The 27,870-nt window shown below is 39.6% G+C and overlaps 1 protein-coding gene across 4 annotated transcripts in view; it reads left to right on the top strand.

Annotated features, from left to right (window-relative positions):
- Positions 1 to 1,387: 1,387 nt before the first annotated feature.
- Positions 1,388 to 27,870, top strand: part of LOC109428644 (protein spaetzle 5) — a 43,863-nt gene continuing 17,380 nt past the window's right edge. Inside the window, exons 1-3 of one of the 4 annotated variants that reach the window (XM_062852247.1) lie at positions 1,388 to 1,694; positions 20,709 to 20,941; positions 21,024 to 21,220. In XM_062852247.1, coding sequence (XP_062708231.1) covers positions 20,903 to 20,941; positions 21,024 to 21,220 — 236 coding nt within the window. In that variant the 5' untranslated portion in view covers positions 1,388 to 1,694; positions 20,709 to 20,902. Of the gene's footprint in view, positions 1,695 to 19,497; positions 19,721 to 20,708; positions 20,942 to 21,023; positions 21,221 to 27,870 lie in introns of those variants that run through there. The other 3 variants (XM_062852246.1, XM_062852244.1, XM_062852245.1) reach the window with 3 other exon arrangements.

The raw sequence follows: 27,870 nt of genomic DNA, 5'->3' as shown, positions 1-27,870 counted from the left end.
GAAACTTGCAAATGCAAACGAAATTCGCTTTATTTAAAACGTTGATTCTTTCGATTGTCTTCTACGGTCACGAAACGTAGACGTTAAAGGAGGTAAACCGAAAGGCTTTCAGGGTTTTCGAGCGCAAATTCTTGCGGACAATTCTCAGCGGAAAACAAGAAAATAAAGAGTGGCGCAGATGCATATATTTAGATTTTGTAAGATCTAACCAATAGCAACGAGCTTTTCGTTTGACTTTGAAATATCAAATTTTGATGTTGTTCAGATGTTCCAGGAACATTTTTTTGATATCATTTTCAGATCTTTTATCTCTTATATCAATCAAATCAATATCACGTTTTGATCGTCAGTATTTTACCTCTACCCGGGTTAAGTATCAAGTATTATAGGAGATAGGGTTAAAATTCCAGTCTTTTCACTTTTCCCATTGAATCTTATGACACCACTTTACCTACAAATCAACTCTAAGCACCTGAAAGATTGACGTCAGTTCGGCTCTTTCCCAATGTGTCGCCTGAAGACAATTATTGTATCTTTAACCTCTTAAAAAATAGAGCATCGAAATCTATAACATCAGACACATGTCAATGACACTTCTTGAGTTGCGTTGAAGTGTTCTCACGCAAATGACATCAGTAGCTGAGTTAATCGATCAGCAGCCCGCACCAAACCGATCCGGTTCACCATGTGTATATGGAAGCAAATTGTTGAATACCTTTCAGCTGCTTGTCTTCTAACTTACTAGAGTAACCTCAAATTGTTCGACTGGAGTTCACCAAGGTATAGTTTGTAGCTTACATTCAAAATTAGTCAAGAGCAAACAAAATCTTGAGCAAATCGAATTGTGTCCGGAACCAGAGAGCCGCCTCGTCGACTCTCGTCGTCAAATTTCATTCATAAACGCCATCGCCATGGTAATGGGGATGAGTCATAGTGCAAAAACACTTGCTACAAATACCTACTTAATCCCATTTGGGGATATTGTCTCGTTCGAGCTAAAGAGAGTCTGCCGGATGTTTGCTCGGCGCAGGCAGCTTCGCAGCTCCTAGAAGTCTCGTGTTGGCGCGAGTGGTGTTCTGAACGCCCAAAACGGGAGAGATCGATCACCCGGCCGGCACGTTGTATCTGGCTTGTTTTCTATTTGGTCGATGATTGGCTAACTCAGGTGGGCTGGTGAGAAGGCTCGGTGAATGAGCTTTAGTTCGCGCCTCTTCGAGAAAAAGAGCTTCGGATGGTCGTCGTCCTGGGTCAGAAAACAGAGACTTGAGAGGCTACACTGACTGGCTCTGTGTGTAGCTCTAAGCTGGGTTGTAAATCTCTGAGAAAAAAAAATTACTGCAACTCAGCGGAGAAAAGTTGTTCGCGCGGCCCACAGAGGTAAAGTCGTTGAAGCTTGCGCCCATCGCGTGCAGTTGACGGTTGGCGGGATTCACGTGAAGACGTACCACGCAGTTTATTCGTTTGGCTTGATGGCAATCGTGTGTGATATTGTAACACTGTTCAGGAGAATTGTGTTAAAGTTGATGTGACATTCTAACCAGTTTATCGAACCAGAAATCTAGTATCTTAAAATGATGTGTTGTTTGTTTGACGAGAACGAAGAATCAGGTGCAGGTGATAAGAATAACAATCAACTATTTGCATTTATATCCAAGTGATATCGTTAAAAGTGCTCCATACAAGAAACACAGTTTGTAAGTATTAAAAGAATCCAAATAATCAGTATCAGTAGTAGCTCATGGTGCAATTTATCATAGCAAAGTTTTAACATTGTTTCGAATGAGTGATCTACACGAATATTTGAAACATCCGTCAAATAAAAATGTGAGCAATGGAAAGCAAGTGCAGTGTAAAGTTTGTCTCTCTGTTCAAGTTTTACAATTTTTTTTAAATGATTTCGTCAATTTCGATGGTAAGTTTCTCGACTTGAAACTCGCCTTTTGTAATGTTGTTGAAAGTTCCATTTGCCGACCTGGTTGCCGTCATCTTTTTGCTCATGTTACATCCGTTAAATGACCTGGAACCATCGAAGATTTTGAAGGTTAAGTTTCGATGTGTAATAAAAAATATCGTAATCAAGATTGCGATATTATCTTATTTATATATTTGAACGTCACATATCAACCTGAATGAAGTCCAGGTTTACACCTTCTCTGCACCAGGTCGGGCCACGGACATCAATTTAGTTCCTAAGGTTTCATGACGTGTGATCGCTGTCCGTTGGCAACATGGTGATGGTGTTTTGATAGCAGTCGTTTGTCTCCCAGGTACAGCTTAGATCATGTTGGTCCTTTCAACCTACCTTGCTTTTGCGTTAGTTAACCCGTAAACACCCGGGACGATCTACTTTTGGTAGAAATGCAATATCTTCTTTGTTTTAAAACATTTTACCCCGGAATTTTTTTTTATAGTCAAGGGGAATAGTTGTGCTAAGAAATGCATGGTACCTCCCCTCTTTGCACCCTCCCCCCTTTTGCGGGGAGCCGAAAATACGTGGCTTTTTTTGTATTTTTTATAAATTCTGCATGTTTTTGCTCAAATTTCATCGTTTTGCTAATCATCAATAGTTTTCACTGATCCTAGACATGTAATGTATTACTACCCATCATAGTCTGTTGAAGTTTTGATCCTAGAGCTATTCTAAGGCCTCCAAAATACTCCGAAGTTTGTGACACAAATGTAACATTCTCAACCAAATTTTATGCACGATGATTGATCACAGAACATAGTCTACGGTACTCAAAAAGCCTCAAAGCACCCCTAGAAAATTCACGGTACATGACTTGGGTGATCTAGGTCATCCAAACTACTCTGGAATTCATTTTATTAAGATCTGAAACATCTACCATCGTTTGTGTTCACTCTGTTCAAGAAATTTAGTCACGTTGATGTCCATTAGACCTCACTATGCTATGAGCAACTTGATATTGTGGTAGTTGGACATTCCGTGAAATACAAATGGCCTCCAATACACTTTGAAGTTTGGGTTACGATATCTACATACTTTATCATGCTTTAGTTGTGAAAAATATTCGTGGAATGTAGTCTATACTGATGATGGAACCTCAGTGCACATGTATAATGCTTTTGGTACACTCATGGGATGTTCCAGGCTTTCCAAACTATTCTGGAGTTAGGAACTTCAAGGCCTACAGGCTCTACTCTTGTTTTTCTTCACTCTAACGGCATAATTTTTTCACAATTATGTCTGTTTCACCTTATTATATTACGAGTATCTCTATTTGTTGTTATTTGGGTGTCTGCTGGCATACAAATGGACCCAATGTATTTTGAAGTATGGGTCGCAATATCTGTAAAACTTAGGACATTTTTTATTGTAGCGAATGCTCACGGAATATAATCTACGCTACTCTTAGAACCACAGAGTACAATTCTGATAACTTAGCAACATTCACTTGGTGATCTAGGTCATCCAAACTGTTCTGGAGTTAAGACCTTCTAGCTCTACAAGCTCTACTCTTGTATCTCTTTACTTTATAGATGTAATTCTTCCACGATTACCTCTGTTGTATCTCAAAATATGTTTAGTACTTCTTCGTGTTTTTTGTGCATCCAAATGATCTTTACGGTATTTGGAAGTGTCGGAAATTACCCAAGAACTCCTCTAGACGTTCCTCGGAAATTCCTCAGAAGTTCATCGTGATGTTCTCCAAGAATACTTCTACGAGTTTTTAGGGAATGTCTCAGGACTTCCCGTGAAATTCTTCAGGAGTTTCCCAGCAGTTTCTCGAAAATTTCATCAGGAGGTATTCTGGAATTCTTCTGAAAGTTCCTCAGAAATTCCTCCCAAAATCCCCCGAGGATTCCACGGAAGTACCCTAGAATTCTTCCAAGAATCCCTCCAAGAATTTCAAAAACTCTTACTGGACCTTCCCTAAGAATTTCACCAGAGAACCCTCTAAGATGTCTGCCAATAATCCCTTCAGGAATTTCGCCAGAAATTCCTCCAGGGATTTTTCAAGAAATTTCTTCAAAAAAAAATCATTTAAAAAATCTTCCAGAAATTCCTTTATGAATACCTCCTGGATTCTTCAGGAAACCTCCAGAAATTCCTCAAGAAAATACTCCCGGGGCAACTCCAGGGATTCCACCGAGAATAACTGCAAGGATTTCTCCGAGACTTCTTCCAAGAATTTCTCCAATATTTCTCAAGGGAATACTTCAAGAATTCCTCCAAAACATTCTCCAAAAAATCCTCCAGGAATTTCTCCAGATATTTCTTCAAGAATCCGTCCAGGATTTTTTTCCAGGAATTCTTTTAAGAAGTTCAACAGGAACTCTAATAAAAATTTCTCCAAGACCTTTCTCCAATATTTATGTCAAAATTCCTCCAAGAATCTGTCCCAAAACTTTGCCAGGGATTCCTTTACAAATATCTCTGGAAATTCCTCCAGGGATTTTCAATAAATACCTTCAGAAATTCCTGATGAAATGCCTACAGGAATTCCTCCAGGAATTCCTCCAAGAATTCCTTCGGGAAATCCTCCAAAAATTCGTCCAGGAATTTCTCCAAGACATCCACCAAGAATTCCTCCAACAATCCCTTCTAGAATTCCATGAATTTCTTCAGCAATACCTCTAAGAAATCTTTCAAGAATTCCTCCAAGAACCTCACCAGGAATTTCTCCAGGAATTCCTTGAGATTTTTTTCAGAAATTCCTCCAAGAATTCCAACAAGAATACTTCCAGGAATTCCTTCAAGAATTTCTTGAAGAAATGTCGGGAGAATACCCTGAAGGAATTCCTGGAGTACTTTCTGCAAGAATTCATGCAGTAATTTGTGAAGGAATTTTTAAAGAATTTCCCATGGAAATTCTTGGAGGAATTCCTAACAATTTCCTTGAACTGCGAGAAAATTTTGAAGTTATGTTTTTCAACCTTTTTTATCGATGAATTCCTGGAGTATTTCATGACGTATTTCCTGTAAGACTTCATGGAGTAATTCCGAATTCACGTTAGGTTTTTCCCGCAAGAACTGGTTTTGAAGGAATTTCTGTAGGAATTCCTGCAGTTATTCCTGGAGGAATTCCTAGAATATTTTATGAACAAATTCCTGAAGTGTTTCCCGGAACAATTCCTAGATGATTTCTTGTTGTAATTCGTGGAGTAATTCTTGAAGGAACTCCTGGAGTATTTGCTGGAGGAATTTCGGAAATATATCCTGGAGTATATCCAGGAAGAATTCCTGGTGGAATGACTGATAGAATTCTTGAAAGACTTTGAGGAGGAATTCCGGGAAGAACCCCTGTTGGAATTGCTGGAGGTATACTGGGATAATTTTGTGGGAGAATTCCTGGAAGTATTCCTGGAGGAACTCCTGGAAATATTTCTGGAGGACACCGTGGAGGAATTTCTAAAGGAATTCCTTTGATGAATTCATAGATAAATCAGCAGTTATTCCAAAAGAAATTCCTGGAGGCATTCCTGGAGGAATTTCTGGAGAAATTAACCGGGAAACCCGGAAAAATTCCCTGGAGAAATTCCTGAAGTATTCCCTGGAAAAGCTTCTGGAGGAAACTCTGGAGAAATCCCTGGAAGAATTTCCGGAAGAACCCCTTGAATACTGAAGAAATCCCTGGATTAGTTGTTGGTGGAAAACTTGAATGAATTACTGAAGGAGCGGATAGGGATTCCTGGAGGAATATTTGAATGAATTCCTTGATGAATCCATGGAGGAATTGACGAAGGAATCTCTGGAGATATTCCTGATGGAATCCATGAAGGAATCCCTAGAAGAATTTCTAGAGAAATCGCTGGAGCAATCCCTGGAGAAATTCCTAGGAAAATTCCTGGAGGAATCCCTGGAAAACTTCCTGGAGGAATCCCAGGAGAAATTTCTGGAGGAACTCTTGAGAAAATTTCCTTGAGAAGTTTTAAAGGAATGCCTGGCGACATCTTTGGGAGACTCCCGTGGATTCCTCGGGGAATTTCTGGAGGAATCCCCGAGGAACTCCTGCAGGATTTTTCGAAAAGTTTTTGAAGTAATTCCTGAGGAACTCCTGAAGGAATTCAGCATAGCTCCTGATGAAATTTTCGAGAAACTGCTGGGAAACTCCTGAAGAATTTCACGGGAAGTCCTGAGGCATTCCCTAGGAACTCGTAGATGTTCTCGGAGAACATCACGATGAACTTCTGAGGGACTTCTGGAGGAATTTCAGAGGAACGCCTAGAGGAATTCTTGGGTAATTTCCGACACTTCCAAATACCATAAAGATCATTTGTATGTCAGTGAATGCACAAGGAACACAAAGAAATACTCAACATATTATGAGATAAAGTAAAGAGATACAAGAGTAGAGCTTGTAGAGCTAGAAGGTCTTAACTCCAGAACAGTTTGGATGACCTAGATCACCAAGTGAATGTTGTTTAGTTATCAGCATTGTACTCTGTGGTTCTAAGAGTAGCGTAGATTATATTCCGCGAGCATTCGCTACAATAAAAATGTCCTAAGTTTTACAGATATACGCCCCATACTTCAAAATACATTGGGTCCATTTATATGCCAGGAAACACCCAAATATCAACAAATAGAGATACTCGTAACATAATAAGGTGCAACAGACACAATCGTGAAAGAACTATGCCGTTAGAGTGAAGAAAAACAAGAGTAGAGCCTGTAGGCCTTGAAGTTCCTAACTCCAGAATAGTTTGGAAAGCCTGGAACATCCCATGAGTGTATCAAAAGCATTATACATGTGCACTGAGGTTCCATCATCAGTATAGACTACATTCCACGAATATTTTTCACAACTAAAGCATGATACAGTATGTAGATATCGTAACCCAAACTTCAAAGTGTATTGGAGGCCATTTGTATTTCACGGAATGTCCAACTACCACAATATCAAGTTGCTCATAGCATAGTGAGGTCTAATGGACATCAACGTGACTAAATTTCTTGAACAGAGTGAACACAAACGATGGTAGATGTTTCAGATCTTAATAAAATGAATTCCAGAGTAGTTTGGATGACCTAGATCACCCAAGTCATGTACCGTGAATTTTCTAGGGGTGCTTTGAGGCTTTTTGAGTACCGTAGACTATGTTCTGTGATCAATCATCGTGCATAAAATTTGGTTGAGAATGTTACATTTGTGTCACAAACTTCGGAGTATTTTGGAGGCCTTAGAATAGCTCTAGGATCAAAACTTCAACAGACTATGATGGGTAGTAATACATTACATGTCTAGGATCAGTGAAAACTATTGATGATTAGCAAAACGATGAAATTTGAGCAAAAACATGCAGAATTTATAAAAAATACAAAAAAAGCCACGTATTTTCGGCTCCCCGCAAAAGGGGGGAGGGTGCAAAGGGGAGAGGTACCATGCATTTCTTAGCACAACTATTCCCCTTGACTATAAAAAAAATTCCGGGGTAAAATGTTTTAAAACAAAGAAGATTTTGCATTTCTACCAAAAGTAGATCGTCCCGGGTGTTTACGGGTTAAACAATAACAGAATAGTTAATAAACTTGAAAATAAAATAATGATGAGCAGGTCTTGTTTGACATTCGAGGTCAACCTTGACGTAACGAAAGTGAAACGGCGGGTTGCAAAAGACACCACATTGGCTCACTTTTGACAATAAATGTTCCTGTTTGACATACACGGTAAACAAAATTTACCCAAAATTTAGTGCTAAACAAGGAGTGTTGCAAAAATTATTAAAATTTTTGAAAATATATTTTATGGGCTTTACCTAATAGGAATACTCAAAAAATGAGTAAACATGTCGTTTTAATCAATGCCTGATCGAATTATGCAGAAATTGAGATAGGCCTTTAGGAGCCTATTGGCAAAAAAGATATTTAACAAACTCTCACTCGGATGCGCATCTTCATATACGATGTCTTGCAAGATGTGCAAGAAGGTAACACGCATACTATGATTGCGTGTCAAGCGTGTCGGCCGAGCTGTGGTCTTCTATTCAAGCATGTATGGATCAATATTGATTAATAACTTCTTTTTCGTGAGTCGAAATGAGTTGCGGTCTTCGGCAACATTCATCATTGAGATCTGAAGAATTCAATTTGACTTTGACCCTATGACATTATCAATGTGTGAATGCTCTACAGCGTGGAGAACCTTTTTCAAAAATTCTCCATAGTAATTCCCATATAAACCTATTTTGCTTTTGGGCCACCATTAAATCACCACCGAAATGGCTGAAAATTTGACAGGAATCTAGTTTTGCACCAAGGATTGCAATGAACATATGGGAGCTTTGAATTTTTAACATATTTGAAGTCTGAACTGCCCTAATGTATATGTATAGAAGAGAGCAAGTAGATAGAAAGATACAAAGTAGGATGAAAGGGACGAGCCATGGGTTGAACCCAAAATCTTCTGCATATGAATCAGAAGCGGTAGCCACTAGACCACCAAGCTCATCATCGCGTAAAGTTGTACAAAAACACCAATGGATATGGTCAATCCTTAGCTAATTTATGCCCTTATTGTAGAAAACATGAACATGATATGATTTACTGGCGACGATCTATGAGCAATTTTGGACATGTTTGCGGGATAATCTTCGGCGAAATACGCATTAGGGTCTGGAACCATTTGGGCAGGGGAACCTATTTTGTGTACTTGCTGCTATAAAGGGCGAACACAATGAAATTGCCACACAGAAAATATTGTATAACTTTTGATTGCGTTCGTCAAAATAGCTAATTTTTTTACCATGAATAGTATATTATGTGTAGCTTATACCATAAAATTTTCATTAAAATCGGTTGAGTATTGGCGCCTATATTGTCGATATCATAAAATGAGATTTTAGAAAACTTCTACACTCATTTCAAAAAATTATTTAGGCTATAACTTTTTTGTTACCTCATCAAAACGTTTGAAAATTTCACTCGATATTCTTAACATAGTATCAATTAAATGGTAAAAATTTGATCGAAATCGGTTCAGTACTTTTTCTAGTAAATATCCAAAGCTCAAATCGCTTCAAGGTAAATTTTAGGTACTTTTTGACCATTTTTAGTTCCGCGTGCACTATTTTGACTGTAGAACTGGTAACACTGTCCCGATTTTTATAAAACTTTGACAGTGTAAAATTGTTGTGTTAAACTGTTTACAGTGAAAATTTCAGCCATTTTTGTTGAGTACTTTCAAAGTAAGAGCAGTTTGAATTTCACTATACCAAAAACCACATCTGCTTATTGTGACATAGTGCGACATATATGGATATAACTTTTTAACGGTATGATCAAATTGAATGAAAATTTGACAAACTACTTCTACATACATACTTTACGAACAAAAAAAATTTCATTGAAATCGGTTCAGTATTTTTGGCGCAAGCGCTGAAACGGCAAAAAAGTGATATTTTCCAAAATGTTTGTTTGTAAAAGATGCTCAAGTAGCAATTTTCTTGTTTCAACGATATCTCCGCCATTACTCAACCGATTTTAATGAAAATTTTATGGTATCAGCTACACATAATATACTATTCATGGTAAAAAAATTAGCTATTTAGGCGAACGCAATCAAAAGTTATACAATATTTTCTGTGTGGCAATTTTATCGTGTTCGCCCTTTAACTCAGTCAACTTTGTCATCAAAAATAAAGAGTTATAGTTATATCAGATCTGGATCAAGTAGATGGTTTCACAACAGTGTGAAACAAATATACGATCACATGTATATTGGAAAAAGCTGGTTTGATTTTATTTTTTACATTTCTGTGATCAAAATGTGTAATACATAATATAAAATATAAATTATGATGTAGATGCCGTATATCAATGCTAACCAGCGCGTAAAATTTTCGAGCAGGCGAGCTGAAGTTCACCGTGCGGCAATTTTCATTCACTTGCCTGCATATTCATATTCAGCTGCTCGATACTCGTTTGTCAACTGAATGAAAGTCAATGAATATTTGTAAACATCTTACAAAATGTTAAATTGCTGATAAAATATCAACGTTTCGATTACATTTAACGGTGCTTTACACAGATCATTTCCCATTTGAATGTTGTGGAGTGTTTTTGGAAGGAATCGTAGCCATAAACGTAGGTAATTATGAAGATGTTTCTCGAGCGGCTTCATATTCAATGACTACGAAGTGACTGAATGTGTGAAGAGGAAGAGCGAAAATGAATTGGTTTGTTTTGAATATTCAGTGCAAAATCATTCAAATTCGTGCTGTTTTCAGTCAATGACTATGAACATTTTGCGCCCTTTTGTTAACTCAAAAATAACAAGAATTCATATGGGACTGTTATGCAACTACAGGCAGTATAATAGCAATGACATGTTTCTACTGCTTAATACTATTATGCAACTTATGCAACTCTCATTTTACTCTCTTCAGCATATACACCAATACTGAATAAAAACTTGTCACACAAACTAAAATCAGTAGGCCATCCAAAATAAGCATACTTAAGTCAGTGTCTAGGTCAGTTTAGTCAGTTAACTGAGCTAATTTAGTAGTAAATATTTATAATTTTAGTAACGTTAATAAATACAAACCGGTTGAACCACTTTCTGGACATTTTTGTAGGTATTTTGGAAATATTGTTTTATCCTAAAATGGATTATTATGAAATTTCTCAGCAAAAAACATCAAGTCTATATTTCTCGAGATTCCTCTTAGGGATTATTTTAAAAAATTGACCAGAGGTGCAGTATGGACCCAGGATTCGAGCCCTGAACTTAGTTTTGATGGACATTTTTATTTAATAATGATCGTCTGTGAGGGCACCGTGTAATTGTCACATACGGTTCTACATTCTGTTGCAACACAAAGGAGCTGACGGCCTCCGAAACATCACCGATTATGTTTCAAAAATCACTGTTTTCATATTTCTTAGTCTGTTTTCAGTTCTTATTCCAGCTGGGACTGAGCTCGCTTCTCAGTTCCAATGAGTGTTCTATGAGCACTTCACAGTTATTAACTGAAAGGTTCCTCTGTTAATGACCATTTTGCATCTGCATATCATGTGGCATTCGTGGGACTTAGATATTGATTAGGCTGTGATTGAAACATTTTTCTGAGCGGTTTAGTTGACCCAGTGACATTTTTCAAAAAGTGAAATTACTTGATAATTTTCAGACAAGTCCGTGATTACATTCAATACGAATAGATTATATTTCAGCGTTGAAAACAGAACTGGTTCGAAAGAAGAGTGCTCAATCATATCGCAAGAAACAAACTTCAGTCCTACGCAAATTATCGCCTTGAATTAAAACAACTAAAGTATGTACAACTTTGTCAAGTGTCACATCTTAGCAGGTGTCGTACGAGTCAGTTGAGCAACTAAATGCAGTTGATCTCAGAGACCACAACGTTCCAATGTTTGCTCAACAATTAGCACGCAGCATTGCTGCATGCAAAAGTCGCCACAACCGACAGTTCTCAAGGTTTGCAGCTTCCCCGGTGATGCTCGCGGTCATTGATTCGTCCACCATTGGGGTCTCTTTAGGCTGGGCATACACAAAAAATGAGCACCGAAGTAGATTACTCTTAATCGATTCAATTTGTTTGCCCACCACACCATAGTACAACGCGCCTTACAATCTAATCCAGTAGTTTAATCGATCTCTATCGTCGGAACGTGACGTCAATCAGCGTTTTCCATTCATCGTAGATATTGGCTGGCAACGGAACGTCTAGACATAAGGCACCTGAATGTACAAAATCGCAACCAGTGACGTCATCGATTTGTGCTGGTTAGTGCTGAATGGACCTTGGACTTGGACGTTTTTGTTTTGCTTTATTTTGGGCGGCCAAGAAGCGACCCCAATTATTCGGTAATTATTCCCTCCTTCTCCGTGTGCGCCCACACTCCGTAACGAAGATCTTGATAACAAGAATGAATGCAAGCTGTACAGGTAGACTTTGATGGGTGATGAGTTACCGTTCACTGATCTCGACGTTCGGAATCTATTAGCCTGGTCATGGCAATTTTTGATCGACTACGGTCTGGCTCGTTGTGACTACGAGCGGAAAGGATCGCACATGCCGTTCTATTCGGCGGGGTCTTGTTGCAAATACCTACGCAATGACGCAAATCCGGTGCTTTGATTTTCCAGAGTGATTACCCACAGGAGCCGAAGCATAAACAGATAAATTTGTTCAAAGTCTCGTTGCTAGTCAGTTCAATATTATAACAGAGTATGACGAGGGTGGAATTTTATTCGTAGTGTGTAGTAAGACAACTGATTCGAAATTTGCTCGGAATATATTTATGTGCGTAGTGTGTACAGTGCATAATTAAAAATGATTATTGGTTCAAAATTCGAAAAACTGGGATTTTTTGACAAATCATTCATAAATAAGAATTCGGCGAAAAAGTTTGTATGGAAATTTGAATTGAGGTACCCCGGGGCAAGTGGGAGCTAAAAAAATGCAAATTTGGTTTTGTCATGCCAAAAGTTTCAGAACACAAATTCTTTAATAATTCCAATGGACCCAAAAGACGTTGTTGGTATATTTGTACTTATTAACGTGCATTAAAACTGTTTCAAAAATTTTTACATTCCATTTATTTTGCATATAATGAAAAGTGTAGCAGATCTCCATTTACTGCGTTTCACGGGGCAAGTGGGACCTATGCAGAGTTTTTGTTAAAAGGGCTTAATAAAAGTTGCAACAAATAAGGTAACATAAATCATAAAAGCGCCGTAAAATGAAGAGACAAAAGATTTCGAAACTTGGTCTCTATATTATATAGTTAATGATTCTCACCTATAGTAAATCTGAGGTTTCGAGATTTTCAGTAATATCTTCCCCCTTACATAATCTTACGATCATTAAATAATAGGGGGATTCACGTAACAGCGTAAACTGATTAAACTGATTGAACTGATTAAACGTCGCGATCACCAAAGCAATCTTTGATTATTTCATTCGCAAAATCATGAAACATTTCAAATAGGCAGAAAATCATGGCTTACGCAGCAATTTAATCTGTTTAGTGAGTACCCCTAATGTTTTTTTAATCATGAATTTTGAAAAGGCCATTTCCCTATTTTAATTTTTATGGACGGTTCTCGAATGCATTATGGAGCGTTAAGTGAAAAAATGGAAGATATTTTAAAAAAACATAAAAAATACATGCTTTTGATTTTTGTATGTTTTACCAAAGGTTTTACAATTTTTAACAAGAATTTCATCATCTAAATAGAAGTAATAAAGTATAATTCAACAGTAGATTACTTAACGCGTCATTTTTTATTGACTTTCGTGCTAATTTCATCTTAGGTTGGACAAGGCGAGATGAACCCATAAAATTGTCTTTGTTTATTCTCATAGGTCCCACTTTCCCCAGATAGCGAAATGCACTGGGGCAAGTGAGAGCAGTAAACTCAAGGTAATAAATAAAAATAAAATACAGTTTTTTCGCTTGAAATCATTTGCATGAACTCCAAATACTATCCTGAAACCGAAAAAGTATTTGTAGAATGACAAATCTATTTTTAAACGACGAATGAAGTAGAGCACGTCAATCTTACCTAGTGAATTAAAAATTACATATAAACAACAATAACGTATATGGTCTCTTTATGGTTGAAACAATAACATTTTTTGTATTCAAAGTATCCGTAGGTGTGATACCTATGTTTTCCATGAAGAATGTTAGTCTTAAACATAAATAATAAAAAAATACTAGCTATAGATCTCACTTGCCCCCGATTCTCACTTGCCCCGGGGTACCTTACGTGAAAATTTAATGCTTTGGATTTCAGTGCAGAAATTATGCGCAATAGGCTGTCTCTGCATAGAATAGCTGCACCTGCGGCCCCATACCGAGTACCCGCGGAACGACATCCTGATGACGTCATCCACCTACCGTAGCCTCCCGATTTTCGCGGTGTGGACGGTGGTTGGTTCTCTCAGCAGCAGATGCAGCTCGTGATTCATTCACCTTCTCCAAGTCCCATCGTCCATCTGCACTTCGCCGTAGATGTTACGCAACACCTTCCGTTCGAAAACTCCAAGGGCGCGTTGGTCCTCTGCACGTAGGGTCCATGCCTGGTGTCCATAGAGGTCTACCGGTCAAATCAGCGTTTTGGAGACGCTTAACTTAGTGTTACGGCGAACATTATTCGTTCGTAGAGTTCTGCGGAGTTCAAAGTAAGCTCGATTTCCTGCCACAATGCGTCTATGGATTTTTCTGCTGGTGCCATTGTCGGTGGTCACCAGTGAGCACAAGTATGTGAATTCTTCAACCGCCTCGATTTCATCACCGTCGATAGAAATTCGGGGTGGAACCCTTTTCCATCATGTTCATTGTCTTCGACACATTAATGACTATTCCGATTCGCCTAGCTTCACTCTTTAGTCGAACTTACGTTTCCGCCATCGTCTCAAATTTGCGAGCTACAATATCAATATCATCAGCGAAACCAAACAGCTGAACGGACTTCGTGAAAATAGTTCCACTCGTGATTATCACCGCTCTCCTAATTACGCCTTCTAACGCAATGTTGAACAGCAAGCACGAAGGACCATCACCTTGTCGTAACCCTCTGCGAGATTCGAAGGGACTCGAGAGTGTCCCTGATACTCGAACTACGCACATCACTCGATCCATCATCGCCTTGATCAATCGTATCCCGGGTAGAGTTCAAGTACTGACGATCAAAATATGATATTGGTTTGTTTGAGATAAGAGGTAAAAGTACTGAAAATAATAGCAAAAATTTGTTCTCGAACCATCTAACCAATAGCAAAATATGATATTTGAAGATCAATCAAATAGCTCACTGCTATTGGTTAGATCAGTGTTTCCCAAACTTTTAGGAGGTTTCGCTCCCTTGGAGCTTGCGAAAAACATTTTCGCCCCCCTAAGTGAGATTTATTTTTCCATTATAAAAGGCTGAAAATTTGCTAAGCGCAAGCCTTTGAAAGCCCACTTTTTGACGCTACTGTGGAAAATTGCTAATTAATGTATCTCAATTAGTATCGCTCTCATTTTCATTAAGTTATTTTCTGTATTTGAGAAAAAAAAACTATGATTGCATGTAAAAACGAACGCTCGTTTAGCCTTAACCAGATGTTTTACCAGTGTTCTAAAAGGCGTTTCAACACCCGAGATGTTTGGTCACAAGTACTCAAATTAGACTGGTGGGAAATTGAAAAAAAAACAATTGAGGGGTTTAGAAGCAAAGGGGTGTAAGTGTCAAAAACACACTTTCGTGTAAATTAGTTTTTGACCAATTTTTCATCATTTGTATGGAGTTTCAAAATCAACCCAGTTTTCGCTGATTTATTGTAATTTTTCCAAACATCATAGAAACAATCTCAAAAAAGTTCCCGAAAGCATGAAATCTGATGAGTTTTATGATATGATCAGCTTAAAATCAATAAAATGGTCACTTACACCCCTTTGATTTTGGGCCTCTCAATTACTAGAATATCTTTTATGCAAAAAGTGCAGCTCAAGAACGTATTGGTGTATTTTTGAATGTAGTGAGCTTTGCTCAGTAATATAAAATGAAATGAATTGACAAGCTTCCTATAAATTGGAGAACTTTTTAATGGCAATTAAGCAGACATGCATTACATGGCTTTGTAGGAATTCAACACTGAATTTGAGAAAAAGAAATGAAAATAGCTTCTAGCAATAAGTTACGTTAGGAATTCCTTCGGGCAGCTTCTCTGAAATATTTCTAAACAATGTGTGACGACTTTCATCCGAAAAGTGTTCTAAGATTTATCTTAAACTTCATGTTTTTGGTTGAAATTTCATGAAAACAAACCGCATATAAATTTGAAAAAAATCTTTTTTATCAAGTAAAAATAAACCCTGTTCCTTTCATATTTTTTACATATTTTTGCCATAAAAGTTTCTTATTGATTGGTTCTCCAGAATCACTAGAAATTCTTTCGGAAATTCGTGTGGCAATCGTCTATTTTTCTTAGAATTTTGCCAAAAAGTCCACATAAACATCGAAAATTCTGTTCATTCAATCGATTTCGAAACAGACATTTTTCAAGAATCCTAGCAACAAAAAATCTTGAAATGTTAGGGAGTTTTAATGATTCAGTTGACATTCAATCCAATACATTTCAAAACTTTTGATATTCCTCAATTAATAAAAAAAATCTCCCCCCTTTTTAGTATTTTCGCCCCCCAATTTAAGTTTTTCAAATTTTCGCCCCCTTCGACCTGATTTTCGCCCCCTAGGGGGCGATTTCGCCCACTTTGGGAATCACCGGGTTAGATCTTACCAAGAGCTTAATGTGCTGTGATGATGATGTTCCAGGAGTAAATTTGAGATATTATTTCCAGTACTTTTACCTCTTATCTCAAACAAACAAATATCACTTTTTGTTCTCCATATCAAAATATGCTATTATTAAGCTTTTTTCCTCTGCTCGGGATCAGTTTATCCGGGAATCCGTACTCGTGCATAACCTGCCAGAGCTGGTCTCGATCGCTTGTATCATACGCCAATTTAAAATCCATGTGTGGGCACGTTGTGTTCGCGGCATTACTGCAACACCTGGCGGATGGCGAACAACTGGTCCGTTGTAGCGCGTTCATCCATGAATCCAGCCTGATAGGGTAGCGAACCACTTGGGCAGCGGCCGGTATTTTGGGCACTCTTCGCTATGACTGTGTTCCAAACCAATTGACTTGAAATTAGGTATTCGGCTAGATACTATACGTATCTCATCGCGTTCCAAAAATTGTGTCAATTGGTTCAGAATTGGCTGAGTTATAGCATAATAGTGCCCAAACTAGGACCCCTGCCGAGATGGTTCCACTTCCCTATTGCCCCCACGAACTCTCTTGCAATCGGTGATAGACGGCGGCATAAAATTTGAGAGAGTATCTTGTAGGCAGCGCTCAGTAGTGTGATCGCGCGGTAGTTCCCGCACTCCAACTTGTCGCCCTTTTTGTAGATGGGACATATGATTCCTTCCATCCATTCCTCCGGTAATACTTCCTCCTTCCAAATCTTGGTAATCACCAGTGCTTATCCATCGTATTTTAGAAGTTCGCTTGGTAGTTGAAGTGTTCCAGCAGCTTTGTTGTTCTTCAGCCGGCCAACCTTCTTGGGCTGGAAATGTTTCGTCCTACGCACGTACTCCTAGATCTGTAACCTCGCCACCTTCGGTGCTTGCAACGTCGCCATTGAAGTGCTCATCGTAATGCTGCCGCCACCTCTCGACTACCTCACGCTCGCTCGTGAGAATATTCCCGTGATTATCTCGGCACATGTCGGCTTTTGGCACAAGGCCTCTGCGCGAGCGGTTCAGCTTCTCGTAGAACTTTCGTGTGTCCTTAGCGCGGTACAGCTCTTCCATCGCTTCGCGATCTCATTCTTCCTGCTGGCGCTTTTTCATCCGGAAGACTGAGTTCTGCCTGTTTCGCGCCTGTTTGTAACGTGCCTCATTCGCTCTCGTACGGTGTTGCAGCATTCTCGTCCATGCTGCATTCGTCTCGTTTTTAAACTGTTCACATTCGCCGTTGTACCATTCGTTTCTGTGATTCGGAGTCGCGAAACCTAGTTCTGTAGCCGAAGTACTACCTATGGCGGATCGGATGTCCCTCCAGCCATCTTCAAGTGTAGCTGCGCCAAGCTGCTCTTCCGTTGGTATTGCCATTGCTAGCTGCTGCGCATAGTCTTGAACCACTTCTACGTTACGCAGCCGCTCGATGTTGAGCCGCGGCGTTTGACTTCGACGCGTGGTAATAACCGTCGAAAGTTTTGAGCGCATGCATACAGCGACTAAGTAGTGATCCGAATCTATATTCGCACTTCGGTACGTGTGAACATTGGTTATATCAGAGAAGATTTTACCGTCGATTGTAACGTGGTCGATTTGGTTTCTGTTTGATGGTCGGGTGATCTCCAGGTGGCTTTGTGGATGTCTTTGCGGGGGAAGTAGGTGCTTCGGACTACCATACCACGGGAGGCTGCAAAGTTTACGCATTGCTGGATGTTGTCATTCGATACAGCGTGCAGGCTGTTTCGCCTAAACACCGGTCTGTACATTTCCTCCCTTCCTGCCAGGTAGGAAAAGACGATTTTCACGTCACGCGGTGAGCAACCAACGTATGTTTTCTGTAACTGAGCGTAGAACGCTTCTTTCTCGTCATCAGGTCTCCCTTCGTGTGACCAGTGCACGTTCATGATGTTATAGTTGAAGAAACGGCCCTTAACTCTCAACATGTACATCCTTGCGTTGATCGGCTGCCACCCGATCACACGTTGTCGCATCTTGCCCAACACTATAAATCCTGTTCCCAGTTCATTGGTGGTACCACAGTTTTGGTAGAAGGCAGCCGCTCGATGCCCGCTTTTCCACACTTTCTGCCCAGTCCAACAAAGTTCCTGCAACGCCACGATGTCGAAGTGGCGGGGATGTAGTTCGTCGTAAATTATCCTGTCACATCCTGCGAAACCAAGTGACTTGCAATTCCATGTTGCCTGTTTCCAATCGTAGTCCTTATTTCGTCGCGTGGGTCTTTTCCGATTGTATCGAGCTGCATTTTGATTACGGGTGGCTTATTGGGCCTACGCCAACACTCCTGTCTCGCCGGAGGGCCATCATGCCAGTTCTGTCCCGTCCCGACCAACACTGGGACGACTACGCTGATGGGACTACCACCTTGGATCTAGCTGGGTGTGGTGCAGCGTTTCTTACTCAGCCGTTGGATGCCAGAACAGACGCTGTTTGAGCCGCACCTATTTGGTGAACAGACGCTCGGATCGTACCTCCTTCTAGCTCGAATCAGAAGGACAACAGTGCCCAGGCTGCACTACTAGCTAAGCACGCAACTGTTAGCTGGCGATCTTTGTCATCGCTTGACCCGTGGAAGCATGAGATAGGAACTTGTGAGGACCAGAGCTATGTTGGACGCTCTCCTTATCGACGCACCGTTTTGCAGCCCCCTCCCCAGATCTCCCCCTCATTACTCAGATAAGAAATAAGGATATACTGAGGTTTGTTAAGCTCCACTGCGAACCTGTGAACCCGTCATCCTGATGGTGGTCAAAGCTGATTGAATGCGCTGGGCTGGGCAGGGCATGTAATAAGCCAAAAAATATCATTTTCCATAGCTAATGGAATCAGGAAAATCTTTCAAATTTAGAACAAAACAAATCGGTTGGCCAAAATGATCACGAAATCATTTTTGCTACTTGAACGAAGACTATGGATTTGCATAGCGTGTAAGATCTCTGACATTGCTTCGTATGGCGTGAGAGCTCATTCATAATTTGAACGCGTTACACTCACGCTCGCGGGATTGATGACTCTGGTAGCCGTTGTCTAATAGATGTCCGCAAAGTACAAGTCCAGAATGGTTAATGAAGTGCGTCGGCTTGCTACAATAAGGCTGCCGTGCCATCATGCTTACGTATGCCATAAATATCCAGCAATAAGACAGCTGTACAAGATTGGATAACACTGAGCACTGGAACATTTTCTTTGCTCGCCAATTTATTGACACCCCTCGTAATCCATAACTCAAGGTCGGTTTACATACTTTGAAAGGTATCCGAATGTAGGCGACGCTGAAATCGGCTTCAATTTTAATTGGCTATTGGGATGAAGTGTCGGTGCAAGCAACGAGTCATTAAGTGTGTGAGATAAGGTTTGATGCAAAAAACTTACACACTGTATTGTTGTGCGTTGTCTAGCCACTAGTCTTGCCGCAATTGCAGTAAGGTAGTAGCGACGATCGAGCGTTGCGAGGTTTGAATTCCGCGAGTAGCATGTGAGTAAAAAGTGAAACCTACTGATTAAAGCTCGATTATTGTGGCACCTGGCGCAAGAGATAAAAATCCGGAAACCGCTTCTTCTGTGTCCAATAAATCGTGAGAGGTTAATTCTGATTCACCTTTCTTTGCGCGTGGTGTTTCGTTGTCGTCGTCGTTGGAGTCGTTCATACATATAAGGTTAAACGGGAAAGGTTTTGTTTTCATCTATAATTGCGGGAGTTTACAAGAAGCGAATATTCGAATGAACATGAAAGGCATGGTTTGCGGGATCGTTGCACTCTCACTCTCTGGCATGAATCGATCGTTTGTTTTTATATTTTTTGTGTGTTGAAGGCGGTTGATCGTGACCGTGATCATCGATTTGTTTACCTTACGTGGAGCTGATACATGTGGTCTTGAAAGTTAGACCGAGCAATGGCTTTAGGGATATTTGAAACAGTAGCTTAGCAGGAACTGTTATTTTACTGGAAATATCACCAAGTCTGAAGCTATATTGAGAAAACTGTAGCCGGTGGCGTCGGACAGAGTTGAAGCGGCAAACACGTGAATATTAGAACTATAGATTTACCGTACAAAGTATGGTAAAGACACAATTGAAAACTGTAAAAAGTAACGTTTTTACAATAACGTTTATAGTTTGCAGTGAATGGTGAATGAGGTTTTTATAATTAACCTTCCGCAACTCGCGCGGTTGAGCTCCTCCGTCAGCACCGCGCTAATGCTGAATACAAAAAGCGCGATTTTTTCAGCGTGTTGTACAAAATACAACAACGCGATCGCTCGAGGGTTAAGTGTAGTTTGACATATATTCAATTTCCTAACCATTCAAGTATGATATGTTCTGTAGTAGCTGATAAACTCTATGGCAAATATTATTGGTTTTCACCGAATATCGTATTATTTGTTTAGTTCTCATGGAACTTAGAAACATGATCTGTTTCTGTCTATTTTATTCTTAAAATCGCAACTACTTCTCCTTTACAGATACACAAACAACATTTGTTTCAAGCCAAACGAATATCATCGATTGCAAATTATATGCATTCCACCTCAACCTATCATCAATCATTGCTTTAGATTGCATACACTGATATCAATCCAACCGATCAAGAACTCATCCACATCAACATCCTCCCGGGTCTCGCTATATCTCGTGACTAGCACGCGAGTACATCGAAATGATCACCGACAGCAGCAGTATAACAGCGGCCGCAGTTGTAAGTTGGTGGATCCTCTTTGCTGATTGACAGCTGAATGCAAACAGCACATTTTATTAATATGAATATTCACCAAAAACAGCTATGTGTGCTCCAGCTGATATCAGCATCACCTCCCCAACAACAACAACAACAACAGCCGCCACAACCCCAGTTCCAGAAAAACTGCGGACTCTACGGCCAGATGCCGTGCACTTTTGTTCCGGCTCCACCCGGAATTACGCCGAAGTGTGCTTCACCGGGAAAGACGTTTTGCGAGCAGAATCCCGAATATCCCACGTAAGTAATTGATTTTTTCTTCTTCAGATATTCTGCCCCGTCATGGTCCCCATTCAGCGATGTTGACGAAATTTCGATGATTCATTGACTAAAAAAAGCGCCATAACTACTCTCCACGCCGCGGTGGTGTCGTAAATGACCCAGTCCGGCAGCTTCAAGAGGAGATAGATAGTTGTGGTTGCCCGAAATATTGCTGACTGTGATTTTCATTCATCGTTATAGGCAGTAGGGTCGTGGATGCATTTTAGGCTCTCAAGCAAATTTTCAAGATCTATTAGGATTTGTTTTTTTTTTTTTTCTGTTGTGGTTTTATTACACTAGCAATCCTTCTTCAAGTGGATGACACTGATGAAGACGCAAAGGATAGTAGAAATACTTGTAAAGGAACTGAGGACATAACGCCCCGGGCGAAAAAAAGCCTTCACTCGATTTCATTATACACTTAAACCTTTTATGTGATTCTAATGTTGTGTTGTGTGCTTAGCTGGTTGTGCAGCCTGGGCACTGTTGTCCTTCTGCCTTCAGCTAGATTGAGAAGGTACTCCCTGAGCGTATGTTCACAAAGGAGGTGCGGCTCAAACCAAGTCTGTTGTGATATCCAGCGGCTGAAATGCTCTTCCACCGGAAGTTATACCTAAGGTGGCAGCCCCACCACGGTGGATAAGGTACCTTAGGCCAACAACCTACTGTTTCCGGAACCAACAAAAAAAAAACTTAAGTGAAACCGAAAATGAAAGATTACGAACTGATGAAAACCTTGATTGCGTTCGACCATCATCTCATATTCGATGAGATCCGGCTACGCATTTCCAGGATCCATCGACAGGAAGAAAAAATCGGGCGTTGGTTCAACACCCGCTGACTGGAAGATGCTGCAGTTAAAAGATCCTTAGAAGATTTCTTAGAATGAAACTTAAAACCTGGGAAATGTCTATGGTAGAATCTAATTGGAATGCCACGGATACTTGTAGACAAGCTAAAAGATTTATAAGACCCAGTGCAGCAAAAGCCAAGGCCATATTAAATCTGAACAAAAAATATCTTAGGGTAATAACCGGTCTGATGACTGGGCACTGCCCAAGCAGATATCACTTAAATAAGATTGGTAAAAGTCAATCTTCTGAATGTCGTTTTTGTCAAACGGAAAACGAAACTGCTGAACACATTCTATGCAAATGTGGAGTACTATATAATTTAAGGTCGTCAATATTAGGGAAAGGGTTATTAGAGCCCTTGGAAATTTGGCAATTTAATCCGAACAGGGTAATCGACTTCATAAAACGAGTTGAGCCTAGTTGGGATCAAGTGCTACATCAACCAATGTCCATCGCATCTCAATTGTGACAGGATATTTGATAGCACTAAAGCAAACATGGGTCATGCCACAATATTCCTACATAATGGAAGCAGTGGCTCAAAGGCTCTACAGATAAGGGATAAGGGATAAAAGATCCTTCGTCGAAAAGTTGGAGAATCGTGCTGCGAATATTCCGGAAGATGGAAGCGTAGAAGATCAATGAGGCGCCATCAAGAACGCCTTCATCGCCACCAGCCAGAATAATTGGGTGAGCTACGCACCCAGCGAAAGCAAGCAGTGCACAGTGGAAAAAATGGACCCAAAAAACGGATGTTTTAACGCCGCTGGTTTCGGTACGTGAAGATGACCATTTCTGACGTAAAAAAATACGAGAAATCGATTGGTGCTAAATTCATTCACCGCACGGCACGGGAAGTGGTTCATTTTGCCCCATTTTGCCTTTTTTCATACATGAAGAGAATCAAAATGTATTTTCAAACAACATGCACGACTGTGAAGCTTGTCCAGTTTACAGTAATACGCATGCCGCGGCTCTGAATGTTTACGATCCACCTTGTTCTACTGAGACAGCTTCACCCACGCACAGCAGTCTCCAGATGGAATCTTCCGTCCTGCTACTCTCCAATCAACGCTCGCCGGGATGCACCTGCGAAAGCCTCATGGAGGACCCTGAACCGCCCGAAACAGACGCGCCGCTCAACGTTTACTGTCAAACATCTGCCATTCAACACTCTACGAGCTCCGGCCATCAGAGTCATCCCGGCCCTGTTTTCGTGGCAAGGGAAAGGGTCTTCCAAACTCCACACGCAGGCACCCTAAATGCCCCAAAACCTGCTGAATAATAACATATTTTGTATGGTTTTGTAATGTCACTGATTGCAAAACATGAATGAGATAATTTTGTGTATATACAAATGCGGTTTATCGTTCAATACTAGAATCATTCCGTGAATGGTACAAACAGCTGTCCATTTTACCCCAATTTGCTCTGATTTTTTTGTTATGTAATGAATTTATTATTAATTAAATTATTATCCCTTATTTTCATTGGTGCTGAAACCAGTGTAATCAAAAATACAGTCATATATACATATATGACTTTTTCTATAACTTCAGCTTTTCATGGGGAATTAAGGGTAATATAGGCATTTGATAAAATGTGTCAAATATGAACAAAACCGATTGAATAGGCCGTTTTAAAGTACCAATATGTAAATATTAAAGATGCTACATTTAATCAGTTTGGTGCATGTTTGACACATATTAAGATTAAGATTAATGCTTATTATGCCCTCAATTCCCCACCAAAAGCAAGAATTAGAAAAAAGTAAAATAGTTTACCTGTCCTTTTGATTACATTGGTTTCAGTATCAGTAGTCGATTAATTCGGACATAAGCAAACACGAGAAATCAATTTATTCATGAGACAAAAAATCAGGACAAATTGGGGTAAAATGGACATCTGTTTGTACCTTCCCGTGAATGATTCTATAGCTAATCGATAAACTGTATTTGTATGTATAAAAAATGATCAATGACTTCATGTTGCAACCATGATGTAGGGTGATGTTACAAAACAATACAAAAAATGTGATCATCCAGCAGTAGGGTAAAATAGGGAAAATATCTTTCATATATGCGCGTGATAGCTGTTAGCTTCCAATTAGACCTAAAACTAATTTCAACGTTCTTTAGCAGTATCTGTTTCTTATAGGTGCATTTTAAATCGCCTTTTTCTATGAAAATAGGGCAAAATGGGGCAAATTGGACAACTCCTGAAGATGATTCTAGTAATAATAGATTTAGTGCATTTTGTTTATGCCAAAAAAATAAACTTCAAATTAGTAACATTAAATATCCATTCATAATTAGGTAAAAGTGTGAATTTTCAGCAGTTGTTGGGGCATATGGGGCAAACCTAGGGGCGGGACAGCTCCTAATACCTGTGCTAATACTCGCTAATAAATATTAGATTCCTAATCCTCAACCAAAATTAGAACGAAATTTTTGTAGTATGTCATGACTTTTGCAAAAACCAAATTGACAGCCATGAATGTTGGTACTTGAGGCTCCAGTGATACCAGTACCTGAGACCAGTAGTAGTTGCCTTTTATTCAAATGCGATTTTTTATTCAGCATTTCTATGATATAGAAATCCTATAAAGGATGACTACGGGCTCAGAGAAGTGTTCTACAGTGAGTGTATGCATTTCAAGAGCCCTTACCCGAGCAAAGTCTAATAACAAAATGATAGCAAATCGAAAACACGATTTGTAATCAGCAACAAATTGATATCATATTTTGATATCAGATTGTCTTGATTAATTTCGATTTCAAATTTAGATATCGTTTTGCTGTCATTTAAAATAATTACAAATTTTTAAGTTTTTAAGTCATTTCAAAACTTCTAGGCGACCTTGTATAAAGCATCTAATGATATACCATCAGTGCAATTAACGTATTGCATTTAGGTTTCCATATTGTTTGAAAAAAGCTCTAAATTTAACGATTTTTCCATTTTTTCGCACTGATAGCAAAAACAGTATTCAATTTGCCATCACTGATAGCAGGAATTGTTTTCAACTTGCTCTCACAGGAACGTTTTTCTGCTCTCATTTTTGATGTTTTAACCGTTAAAACGACCAAAACGACATCAAACTGAGTTATCAAAATTTGCAATATCACAACATCAAAATTTGTTTTCAATTTGCTGTCAGACTTTGCTCGGGTATCTTGCTACGATAGGCTACAGGCAAGCCTTCTACAGTAGGTACATCACCAAGTGCTTTACACAACCTCCACCCGATTCAGAAGTTCGAAGAATGACTTTTCCGTTCTAGTGCCAGATTTCTGGAGCACAATAAGAATGCAAAATCCCTCATCTGGCTACAATGATTCCTTAAAAACTACCGAGTGGGTTGGAAACAAAATCTCGATCCACATGTGAAATTGCGGTGCAACCACAGCGAATCTCAGACCCTTGTAGGCATCCCCATTTACTCATGCAAGCTTGTCTAGTAATAAAGAGTCAGCTCTATCTGTTGATTGAAAAAGACTTGATGAATAACTGTAAACACGCCTAGATGGGACGATAAAGCCGAATCTCACAACCGCCGCACCGCACCCTTGACTTGGTGGTCTAGTAATGCCCCATCCAGTCTTGTCATGCACGTATTTACTTGAACATTTTTAATTTACAATTTATTCTATCAAATCATAATTTCTGCCATTTGTTTGTGATTCGGACACTTATCACAACATTTGTCAGAATTTTATTCTCATGGCTTGCTTGTTAAAAATTTTCTGCAAGGCAATATATTTCGGGATTAATGTTTCCTAATACCGCTAATACTACTAATTTTTATCGAAGCTGTCCCGCCCCTAGGGGCAAACTAAGTAATTTAAAGGATCTTCCATGTATTTTAATGATTGCTATGAACCTCTAATTACACCTGCAGCTTTTTTCAACGATCTACAGTCGTGCTTGCTGTTTAAAAGTACATTTTGATTCTCTTATTGTATGAAAAAAGGGAAAAATGGGGCAAAATGGACCACATCCCGTGCCGTGCGGTGAATGAATTTAGCACCAATCGATTTCTCGTATTTTTTTACGTCAGAAATGGTTATCTTCATGTACCGAAACCAGCGGCGTTAAAAGATCCGTTTTTTGGGTCAATTTTTCCCACTGTGCAGTGCATCAAAGATGCCACCTGGAGGAAGATAGAGGAGCGAAGGAACGCCAAATCCGCGATAGAGCGAGCGAAAACATGAGGAGCCAAAGTTGTAGCCCATCAGCGGTATTCGACTCTCGAGAAGTAAGTGAAACGCTCCTGTAGACAGGACAAAAGAGCGTGAGTGGACTTCTTAGCCGACGAACTACTATTATTGAAAAAAAGATTTTTAAACTATTGAAAAATTGTTCCTCGAAAATAAAAAAAATCTATTGGAAATGGAGTTATGGGCCGCCATGTTTTTTTTTCGCCCCTTCAATATTTTGAGATTTTTGAAAGGGGGTGGAACAAAACAAATTAAATATTTCCATCGGCCTTCAACTTTAAGCAGAGATTTTGACGTTATCCTTGTTTCGACGTTGTGCCAAAAAGAAAAAAGGACATACAGTACACTGTACTGTATACATGCTTCTAGCACGTAAGTACCTATACGTTTAAAGTAAGCCACAGTAACTGTAAAAGAACAGTAACAAGATATATTCCTGAAAGAACCGCAGGTCTAATTTCTGGATAAACCCCTTTGCAGGATGAACTCCTTACATATTTCCCGGAGATAATTGTGAAGAACTTCCTGGATGACTTCTTGGAGAATTTCCTGATTCCTGTAACCCTCTTAAATTATCTTAAAGAATTCGAATTAAAATCGCTGGAGGAATTCCTCCAGATTTCCTTCAAGTATTTAACAAAAACTTCAGGTCATTTTGGAAAAAATCTTGGTTGAATTTCAATCCCTGGAAAAGATGATTAACGGATTTCCTGAAATTTCTGACCGAGCCTCTGAATATTTTTTTTTAAAAGATCCCAAGAGGAATTTCTGAAGAAACCACAACAGGATTTCCTAGAGCAATCCCCAAAGGAGTTCCTGGAAAAATTCCTAGAGGAATTCTTGGAGAAATCCCTGACGCAATTCCTAGAGGAATCTTTAAAGGAAATCTTGCAGGAACTTGTGGACAAATTTCTGGCGGAATCCCTGGAGGAATTCCTGGAGAAATCGCTAGAGGAATTCTTGGAGGAATCCTGCAGGTATGCCTGGAGTTATTCCTGTAGGAATCAATGGACGAATTTCTGAAACTATAATTGGAGGAATCCCTGGATGAATTCCTGAAGGAATCTTTAGAGCAATTATGGGAGGAATCCTTGAAGAAATTTCTGAAAAAAAAATCGCTTGAAGAATCCCGAGAGGAATTCTTAAAAAAAATCTAAGGAAATCCTTGGAAGAGTTTTTGGACGAATTCCTAGAGCAATCCCCAGAGGAATTCTTGGAGAAATCTCTGAAGCAATTTCTAGAGGAATCTCTGGAGGAAATTCTGGGAGAACTTCTGGACAAATTCCTGGTAAAATTCCTGAACAGGCTTGTCATTTGCTCCCACAATGTTGAGGCACACGTTTTTGTTCTCTTTATCTTGTACGCTCCACCGATATCGTTACCGATATCCACAGCGAGGCGCACAGAGAAAGCATGCGAAAAACAAAGAGAAACGTCAAGCCACAAGAATCAGCACAAAGAGAAACATTTTTGTGCATCATTTTTGAGGCTCCCGAAATGTTGTTCGACAATCACACTGGCACTTTTCGCAGTATAATCGCACCGTTCGCATGGC

Source organism: Aedes albopictus, chromosome 2, assembly GCF_035046485.1.
Source record: "Aedes albopictus strain Foshan chromosome 2, AalbF5, whole genome shotgun sequence".
In the NCBI taxonomy this organism is placed as follows: domain Eukaryota; kingdom Metazoa; phylum Arthropoda; class Insecta; order Diptera; family Culicidae; genus Aedes; species Aedes albopictus.
This window is presented reverse-complemented; position numbering and strand designations above follow the sequence as displayed.